The sequence below is a fragment of the Vulpes vulpes genome, chromosome 3, assembly GCF_048418805.1.
Source record: "Vulpes vulpes isolate BD-2025 chromosome 3, VulVul3, whole genome shotgun sequence".
Taxonomy (NCBI): domain Eukaryota; kingdom Metazoa; phylum Chordata; class Mammalia; order Carnivora; family Canidae; genus Vulpes; species Vulpes vulpes.
Genome location: NC_132782.1, coordinates 62,481,417 through 62,491,155, shown reverse-complemented (window position 1 = coordinate 62,491,155; position 9,739 = coordinate 62,481,417). Strand labels below are relative to the sequence as shown.

Sequence of the window (9,739 nt, the reverse complement as noted above, 5' to 3'; positions counted from 1 at the left end):
CAGCCGGTGGGTCAGTGCTCCCAGGAGCTCTTCTTGGCCTTAACCCTGTGGGTGGCCCAGCGTGGCCCGTGGGTAAGCCCAGGGTAGCTGCTGTCATCCGAGAGGGCTGTCTCCCCCAGGAGGCCAGGCCAGCATCAGGGATGCTGGGGGATTTCCACACACCTGGTCAGACGCCGGGTGCTGCCTGCTTCATCCCACCTGTGGGCCCAGGGCCCCCGCCCCAACACACACACGCTCATCCTCTGCTGCCCATCTTCTGTCAACGGAATGACTCTGAGCTGGTGCTTTCAGGGCCTGTGTGGACCACCCACACTTGCCAGCACTGCAGCTGGAGGTCTGGCAGTGCCTGTCTCCTCAAAGTTGGATGCATACAGGTGCTTTCCCAGGACGTTTTTTTTTCCCCAGGACGTTTTTACAGCCACAGCGGGCAACCGAAGCATGTGCTTTGAAATTGTCCAGGCTAAGACCTAAAGGCTGCATGCTGCAGCATCGACACCAGTGATGGGATGTTCTGGAAAACAACGCAGGGACTGGAGGGTGGCCAGCGCTGCCAGGGGCACAGCTGGTGCAGGAGAGTGCTCTGTCCTGCTATTCTGTTCGCGTGGGTCACGACCAGGGAACTCTGCCCACAGTGATGAGTCTGATGGTCTGCACTGGAGACCCAATTAACAGTCAACAAACCAATAGATGTATGCGTGCATACACACTTATATACAGGCGCGCACACACACGTAGATACAAGAATATAAATACACACATATACACACAGATGCAGATACAAGCATATAAATACACATACACACACGTAGGTACAAGCATATAAATGCACACACATACACACATATGTAGATACAAGCATGCAGCATATAGACATACACGTAGATAAACATATAAACACACACATGTAGACGTGTGCATGCATGCATATAAATACATGCACACATACACTCATACATACATAACTATACACACACACAGATGTAGACACATATGTAAATTGCAGACACAGAGACACATACATGTGTGCATACACACAAGCATGCATACACAGAGACACACATACACACACATACATACATAAATCTGAAGCTTAGAGACTATAGAATCGTATTGGTTGAGGAGATTACAACTGCAGTCTAGGTGGACGATGATGTTGACAGAGCACCTGGGAGAGGCCACCCGAGAATCGAGGCCAGAGACTCTCACCAGGGCCCCACTTGGGGAAGGGAAGTTTCCAGGGGCACAGAGCCCGTGGCGGGAGCCTCGGCTATAGCTCCAGGGCTCCCGGCCAGGCCTGTCCACAGCTGCCCCAGGGCCTCATGTGGACAGAGTGGAGTCCTTCCCCTGCTCCGTGACCCCAGGGGCCTCTGACGGCTGAGAGCCCCCCGGGCCAGGGGGTCCTGCTCTTGCTGAGGGTGTCGCTGAGCAGAGTGAGAGACCCCGTCCCCGCCGTGGGCCGGCACCCTGCTTGGCTGGGAGGCCGGAGACTGTCCCACTGTCAGCTCAGAGCAGCAGGAGCTATAGCCCGTGTGCTACTTCACACTCTCCAGGGACGTCCAGGCAACCCCAAGCATGAGGCCAGAGACGCAGAGAGAAAGCACAGCAGGCTCAGTGAGGAAGGATGTCACCGCAGTGCCGTATGGGCAGGAAAGCTCCCGACCTGGAGACCCCGCTGCACGACGGGATGTCTGAGAGTGGCCGGCCCCGGAGGGCACACCGCTGGCTTCGGTGTGTTCTGATTCTATTTTTACACATAGATGTAGTTGCAAGACCCGTGACATCGGGAACAAGAAATGTGAACATGTACAAGCAAACTTCATGAAACATCCCTGGAGCCCGGATGAAGGGTGGACACCGTGAGCAGCCAGTGCTCAGCAAGGTTGTTTATAACTCGCTGCCTTTCCCACACAAGCATCCATGAACCTTTGCAAATTCACTCACTTGTTCATCTCAGGCAAACATGCAACGTGCAGAAGGGGCCCAGAAAACACCGAATGAGAATGGGTGGGGAGGGCAGGCCCGCCTTCCCCATCCGTCCTGGAGAGCCCCCATCCCTGCCCCTGCTGGAATACAAATGGGACAACTGGACCAGGAGCAGCTATCATGGACCCTGAGGTGAATGAGTAGAAATTGCACACAGCTGATCACTGACCTCCTTTAAGTCATCGCTCAGAGATCATCTCCTCCCAGGGCGTCCTGGTCACCCCATTTACACTTTCACCCCACTAGACCCCTTGTTTGCTGCCTCCCTTCTAGAATGTGTGCTTCAAAGAGGCAGGGGTTTCTGTCTCCTCCCTCATCTGCGGGGCCTCGCATAGCTACGCACTAGTAAATCCTGTTGAACAAATGCGTGTGCAAAACATGTTGAATGCTGTCAAGTGCTAGCACAAAGTGGTAGCGATATTAACACAGAAGTACCGTGTGGCTGGTACCTAAGCAGAGTAGGCTAGCTCTTGTGCACAGTTCCTGTCCTGCCCCTGGTTCCAGGCTCCTGGTCTCACCCCCTCCTTTCTGGTGACCTCTGCCCCATCCAGGTAGAAGTCTGAGGCTGGGGCCTGACCTCCTGGCCAAGTGCTGAACACCTGAATAGTCAAGAGGCCCATGGTGGGGGACGGGAGCCTGCAGGTCCAGGGCGTCCCTCCCCCAGACCCCTGGTCCAGGAGGCCTCCACTCACTTCAGGAACTTCTGTACCTGCCTCATTGTGAGTGGCCCTTGGCTGCCATTCTGCCACACAGTGTGGTCACTGTCCCTGACCAGAGGGGTCTCCAGAATCCGATGGCCCCTGGAGCTGACCCCTGTGGCCTGGGTGGGGGAGGGGTGCCCTAGTCTTGCAGGGAGATCCCCAAGGCTCTGCTGCTCTGAAGAGACACGCTTCCTGGAGATAAAGCCTTTTGCGTGTCACAGAGGCAACGCGCCCTTCCCATGGTGCTGGGGCTCATCCTGGGGGTGATGGGTGCTTGGAGACCACCACGGAGGTGCTGGGGCGCATCCTGTCCAGTGAGGCCAGCCAGGATCTTGAGCCCATCAGAGCTGTGCTGTTGTACCTGTCCGGCCCTCTGGCCAGCACCTGGTTTATGTCCACTGTGGTCCCAGGTGACCACCTCCCCAGGCGCGCTCCTTGCGGTGCTACCCCCAGACCGCTCCCCTACCCCGCACCCCGCTCCCCACTCCCCACCCCCTCCCCGCTCCCGCCGGGGTCCTGGACGGCGCCGGCTCCCTGGGGCGGGCTCTTCCCCGGGCGCCGCCCCCGGCCCGCCCCGCCCGCCCCGCCCCCGCCCTCCCCGCGCAGACCTGGGCCCCGCCCGGGCCGCACCGACCGGGCTGAGCCCCGCAGCTCTGGCGGCGCCGGGCCCGGAGGCTGGGGCTGGCGCTCGGGCCACCATGTCCCAGCGCTTCGTGGTGATTCCCGCGGCGGGCAGGGCTGGGGGCGCGGGGCCCAGGCCCGAGGGCGGCGGCAGCCAGCGCCCCAGCCCCCTCCGGGCCGCCGAGCCCGCCCCCGCCGCCCCCGCCGCCCCCGCCGCCCCCGAGGCGCCGAGAGTGGACGCGCTGCCCATCCTGCGCTACTGCCGCGAGCCGAGCCGCTACGGTAGGTGCCGGCCCGCGGGGCCCCGTGCAGGGCGCGGCCACGCCGTCGGGCGAGGAGCTGGCGGGCGCGGGCGGGCGCGGGCGGGCGCGGGCGGGCGCGGGGAGGGGCGGCCCTGGGGACCCCTGCGGTGGGGCGTCCTCAGCCCGCAGCCCGCAGCCCGCAGCCCGCAGCCCGCAGCGGGGTGGAGCTGCTGTGGCGCCGCACTGCCGGCCCCCCTGGGGACCCTGGCCTCGCCTCGACGCCCCCTCGGCCCGTCCTGCGCCCTGGAGGGGGATGCGACTCCCTGCGCCATTGTGAGAGCTCCTGGGAACCCTCTGACCTCCTTGCCCCTGGAGCCCGGCGGCCAGTCCACGTCACATTCCAGGGGGCGGGGGAGCGGTGGGTGCTTGGGGACCACCAGGGAGACGCCGGGGCTCGTCCTAGGGGTGCGGTGGGTCCTTGGAGACCACCAGGGAGGTGCTGGGGCTCATCCTGGGGGTGATGGGTGCTTGGAGACCACCACGGAGGTGCTGGGGCTCATCCTGGGGGTGATGGGTGCTTGGAGACCACCACAGAGGTGCTGGGGCGCATCCTGTCCAGTGAGGCCAGCCAGGATCTTGAGCCCATCAGAGCTGTGCTGTTGTACCTGTCCAGCCCTCTGGCCAGTCACCTGGTTTATGTCCACTGTGGACCTTCCACCTTCAGCTCTTAATCATCAAACTTCTACTAGTGACTGTGCTTCGGTTTTGAGAATGGTGATATGCAGGCCCTGAGAAGTGCTGGTGGGCACCTCTGTGATTGCAGCCTCCTGTGCTGGGGGGCTGGGTATGGACAGTGGCTTGAGGCTCAGATCTCAGGTCTCAGGTCCCCGCCCCACCGCCCTGGGTGGGGGAGGGTGGACATGGGAGGACAGGCAAAGCCGGGTTTCCAGCAGCTCCTGGTTTGACTGGATTCTGAGAGGTCATTGCCCTCCAGGCTCAGGCCGGTCCTGGGGGCAGTCGGCCCCTTGGTCTGCGTGAAGGTGGCCCCATTTGGAAGATAGAGCGTCCACCTCTGGGCTGACATCTGAACAATCCGCAGCTTCTCAGGAGCCCAGTCGTTTCCTGCAGGTCAGAGAGGGGAGGTGGCTCCCTGGACAGAAGGGCCTCCATCTGGCCCCTGTGGTAGATGGGGGCCCAGGGCAGAGGGGGGACAGGGCACGAAGTGAGGACCAGCTCTGAACAGAGCTGACAGTGCCAGGGATTCTAGATTCTTTCCAACAAGGCCTTTGTTGACTTACTTGGGAAATTCTTTAACATTACAATGAACTCTGAGCTGTGCCTTCCTCCAGCAACAGGCATCCTGTGGTGCTAGGTGTGTGTGTGTGTGTGTGTGTGTGTGTGTGTGTGTGTAGGCATGCACGTATGCGTGTGTATGCATGTGGGTGTATGCATATGTGTGTGCACTCACACACGCGGAACATGCCCTCTATCAAGGACAACATTGGTCCAGACACTCAGACACGTGGTGGGCACTAGGGTGCATGTCTCCACCAGTTCTGCTCTGAGCCGTGGTCAGGTGTGGCCAAGTGTGGCCAGGTGTGGCCCCGTGACACTTGTCATTCTGGTGGCAGCTGTTCTCAGGTCCTGCTCCCTCCCCATCCCCCTGCTCCCCAGGAGACCCTACTCTTGTTTTTCTCTGTGAGCAGTGGTTCTGCTGCTCATGCTCATCGATTAGCACGAGTCAGAACAAGTAATTATTTCTGGACTGCCGGTGGCCGCTCTGCTTTGAGGGAAATCACTCTGACAAAAGGGGTCAGTAGAGACTTTGAGAGAGCATGGGTGAGACTCTGGCAGGGGCAGTGGTGAGTGAGGGACTCCTCTCCTGGCTGCCCCAGTGGGGGGGTCCCTGAGCCCCCAGCCCGGGCTTGCTGACCCTGACACAGTCTTCCCCAGGGGGAGGGGGCTGCAGCCTTATCTCTTGGCAGAAACACGGACTCTCCGCGGGCACACTCTGGGTAGAGCGGTTCTGCGCAGCAGGGCCCAGGTTCCAGCTCCCTGGGACTGACCCTCCGGGTCCTCCTGGAACCTCGTCCCCCTTCTGGCCCCCTCTGCCCACTTGTCTCGGTTGCCCAGCATGCTGATGCCCCTGGGGAAAGGTCTGGTGCTCGGAGACACGCTCAGGTCCCAGGCTGTCCCACTGTCCTCCTCGGACCTACTGACATTTTCATCTTCATGTTGAGCTGGGACACAAGCATTGCCCCCGAGCCCTCCAGGTGGTAGATGGGGGCCACCCTCCTGCCCCTAGCACTCTCCCCTGCCACCTCCACCTCCTGGGGGGGGGGTCAGACCTCCCCTCTGACCTCAGGGGCCCAGCCATCCCCCAGCCCTCAGGTGGGGAGCCCTTCTGAGCCGCCTCGGCTGTGCTCTTGCCCCAGGCTGATACACAGTCAGGCTCCAGCAGGGCGGCAGTTACAGGGGCTGGTTCCAGCAGCGATCAATCAAATGATTGTGTGCTGTGCCCACTGCGGGAGAACAAAAGACCGATTATTTGACGCTGCTGATAAGACAATGCGCACTAAGTTTAAAAAGCAACTCAGGTTTTGCAGCACGCCTTTGCCCTCATCTTGCGTTGCCCTCCCACGGTGTGAATGAGGGGGACTTTCCAATGCCTGCTGCCACCACGGCTCCTTGTGCCACATAAGGAACCGCAGCAGAAATCTGCTGGGCTGAGCGTCTGACTTTGCCCTTAGACCAGCTCCCCTCCGGCGGGTTGGCTTGCTGTGGGTTTGTGTGTAGCGAGCACAGCAAGTGGGGTGCCCCTGCTCCTGGTGCCCCCGCTGCCCCCGTGTCCCTGGCTCATCCAGTGCTTCCCTGGTGTACAGGGGTCTTACAGTGCCTCTGTGCCCTGCCCCGTTAGCCTGGTCGAGGGAGGCAGGGTCTCCTGCCAGACCATGCTGGGGGCTTCTTCACCCCCAGCTGCCTGCCTGCCCCGACTGGTCTGCATGCACTGGGCAGGAGGGGAGAGGAGTGCAGCTGGGCTGCGTTGGGGCTGCCATTCCACAGCCAGTCTGGGAGGTTCTGGAAGGTGAGGTGGCTGAACCATGGCTATCTCCCACTTCCAGGTAAAACACCGGTACTGGCTCCTGGAGTGGTTCCTGTGTGGATCACAGAGGGGCCTCAGATCCAGAACCAAGACCCTGGAGGACCCACCTCACCTGCCTGCAGCCAGAGGACAGGGACAGAGGCAGCATCAGGCTGAAGGCAGGCTGCCCTAAGGACAGTGAGGTTGGGGAGGCCACAGCCACCCGCCACCCCTCCAGTGCAGGGCCATGCACCTCGGAGGTCAGCTGGGCTTCCCAGAGGCTGCACCCCCGCAGCCACCTCCCTGTGTGTGGTCTGGGCTGGTCTGTGGGCCTGGGGGCCTCCAACAGGGGCCTGACCTGAGTCTCTGGACAGGTCCTCCTGCCACAGCACACCTCCATGGGTGCTCTGAGCCCGTGCCCAGGAGGCCAGGGCCACCCAGGGTGGAGTCAGGTGGACCTTCACCCCAGCATTTGCCCCCACGCGGCTCCCGGCTTCCACCCTGCGCTGGGGCTCAGGCCCGGTCCCAGCGTCCCTAACGCAAGGTTCACTTTCTGTTTCTCTGAAGTTGATGTGGTTGGGGTGTCAGAGTCCCACAGACCCTCGGACGACACCTGGAGGGTTGGTAGTGTGGGCCTGCTGTTTGAAACACGCAAGTGTGTGTGTACGTGTGTCTTCGTGTGAGTGCGTGTGAGTGCTTGGCCCTTCACGCTCAAGGAGGAGGGGAGGGTTGACCACCGAGCCTCAGAACCTGCTCTGGCCAGAGGGGATGGTGTGTTTGGAGGGGCCTTGCCCTTGCAGGGACAAGGACCAGAGGGGGTGCCTCTGTCACTAGCGGGGACCCGGGACGACCTTGGGCATGCCACTGGCCTAGCCTCTGCCGGGCGGGCACCGGGAGTGAGGCGCTGGCCACCGCCCCTGCTCTCCCTGGGATATGGGCTCCCAGGGTCACCCTGCCCCCACCGTGCGGCCAGTGCATCTGCACTTTGTGCGACTTCACAGGTGGCTCAGGGGTTTCTGCTGCAGGGAAAGTCCCATTTCCCGGGCCCACTTTGGCGCCTTCTGGTCAGGAAGGAGGCTCAGTGTGGCCCTGGGTGCCCCAGGAAGGAAGGCTGAGCTGGAGTCCCGGCTGTGGGCTGCCCAGCTCTGGTGTCACAGCACCTGCCACCCCACTGGGCAGACTCTGTTTTCTTTTTACTAAATATTTCATGGAGCACAGCCCTCACGCTGGTCTGCAAGCCACCTCCAGTTCTCAGGGGCAGCTCACGGGCTTTGTCACTGCCAGGAACGCTCCCCTGGGTGGTTTCTTGCTCCGCTGACAACGCCCGAGGGCGCGTCCCTCACTTCTCTCCTCGATACTTAACGCTCTGGTTAGCTTCTTTTCCATGGGGTGTCGTGGGTTTGGAGGCACCAACTCCCATTAAACATCAAAATTGCACCTAAGTGTGTGTTCAGTTGGCCACGCTGCCGTCCCTAGGCCACGAGGGGGCTGCACAAGTGGGCCCGGGACCCAGGGGAGCCCCGTCCCTAAGCCACGGGGGGGCTGCGCAGACAGGCCCAGGACCCAGAGGAGCCCCTCACTCACGGGGGGCTATGCAGGTGGGGCTAGGACCTGGGGGAACCCTGTCCCTAAGCCACGGGGACTGTGTGGGCAGGCAGGCTCAGGACCCGGGGGAGCCCCATCCCTAAGCCACAGGGGCTGCGTGGACAGGTCCAGGACTTGGGGGAGCCCCTAACCCATGGGGGGCTGTGCAGATGGGCCCAGGACCCAGGGGAGCCCCATCCATAAGCCACAGGGGGCTGCGCGAACAGGCCCAGGACCCAGGGGAGCCCCGAACCCATGCAGGCTCTATGGGTGATCCCAGGACCTGGGGGAGCCCCCGTCCTGCCAGGACTGCCCATGCCTGCCCAGGGGCCCCCAGCTGCTGGACCTCACCTCCTCCCACCCGGGCTCTGTCTTCAAGAGCAAGGGCTGTAGTGTGCAGAGGTGGTGGACAGGAAAATGGATCAGGAAGACGTGGTCCGTCCATTTGTGGGAGGGCTGTCCAGACACCCGCTGCGGCAGGGACAGACCTTGAGGACCCTGTGCTCAGTGAGAGAGGCCGTCACGAGGGACACATGAGCCCCTCGCTAGAGGTCCCTGGAGGGGTCCCGTCCACAGGGATGGAGGGGAGGACCATGGGCACCAGGGCCTCGAGAGAGAACAGAAGTTCTGGAGGGGGTGTGCGTGTGCTGAGTGCCGCTGTGTATGGCACTGAAACGGCTGGAAGTTGTAAGTTTTATGTCATATATTTTACCGCCACCAGAGGAGCACACAGCAGAGGAGGTGAGAGGGACTGTCCCTTCCCCCACGGCTCCTTCAGGGAGCTGCTGCTGCTCTTCCGGAGGAGGAAGAGGCCGCTCTGATTAAATCCACTCTCACAGCGCGGCCTCTCGCAGGGGTCCTTCTCATCTAAATTACTCTCTGCAAGGTGCGAGCTCAGGCCTTTTGGAGGAGATATTTTTGTCCAGGAACCTTCCTGTTTCAAGCAGCACCCTGTGTGGCCCTTCCGGGCTGGTCCTGGGGCAGGAGAGGGGCTGCGGGCCTGACCCACCCCTCCTCGCTCTGCATCCCTTGAGACTGCTCCTCCAGGGGCCAGGAAGGGTCCTGGGCTCCGGAGCCTTGCCAGGAAGGCCCCTCCATCCTGGACACCTGGGAACAGCATGTCCTGGCCACTGGGCCCGCGGCCCCTCACCCTCGTCCCTTGCTGCCCTCTCTTGGGGACCCCAGAGCAGGAGGCTGAGGTCTCCAAGCTGAAGGAAGAGCAGATGTGGGGCACTGGGGTGGCTGCTCTGGCCGACGGGTCCTCCCTCATCAGCGGCTGCTGGGGCTGCCCTTTGCTTGGTGTGTTGGCCTGTCCCCAGACATGGGGACACGCTGCTGCCACACATCCTCCTGGAGACAACACACAGTGGATTGGGGACCCAGCTTCCTGTGCCTGGAGGGATGGAGCCCCGCACAGGGGGTGAGACCCGCGCAGCCCCTGACACCCACTGAGCTGTCCTGCTGCGTCTCAGCACAGCAAGGGTGTGCGTGTCTCTCCCACCTGCAGAGGGACAGGTTTGCCCCTC

General features: G+C 61.9%; 1 protein-coding gene across 1 annotated transcript in view; it reads left to right on the top strand.

The window, feature by feature from the left end:
• The first annotated feature begins 3,367 nt into the window (after positions 1-3,367).
• The window catches only part of SLC12A7 (solute carrier family 12 member 7), a 65,742-nt gene continuing 59,370 nt past the window's right edge, over positions 3,368-9,739 (top strand). Inside the window, exon 1 of the mRNA XM_072752662.1 lies at positions 3,368-3,587. Within this exon, the coding sequence (XP_072608763.1) occupies positions 3,383-3,587 (205 nt within the window). The 5' untranslated portion in view covers positions 3,368-3,382. The remainder of the gene's footprint in view (positions 3,588-9,739) is intronic.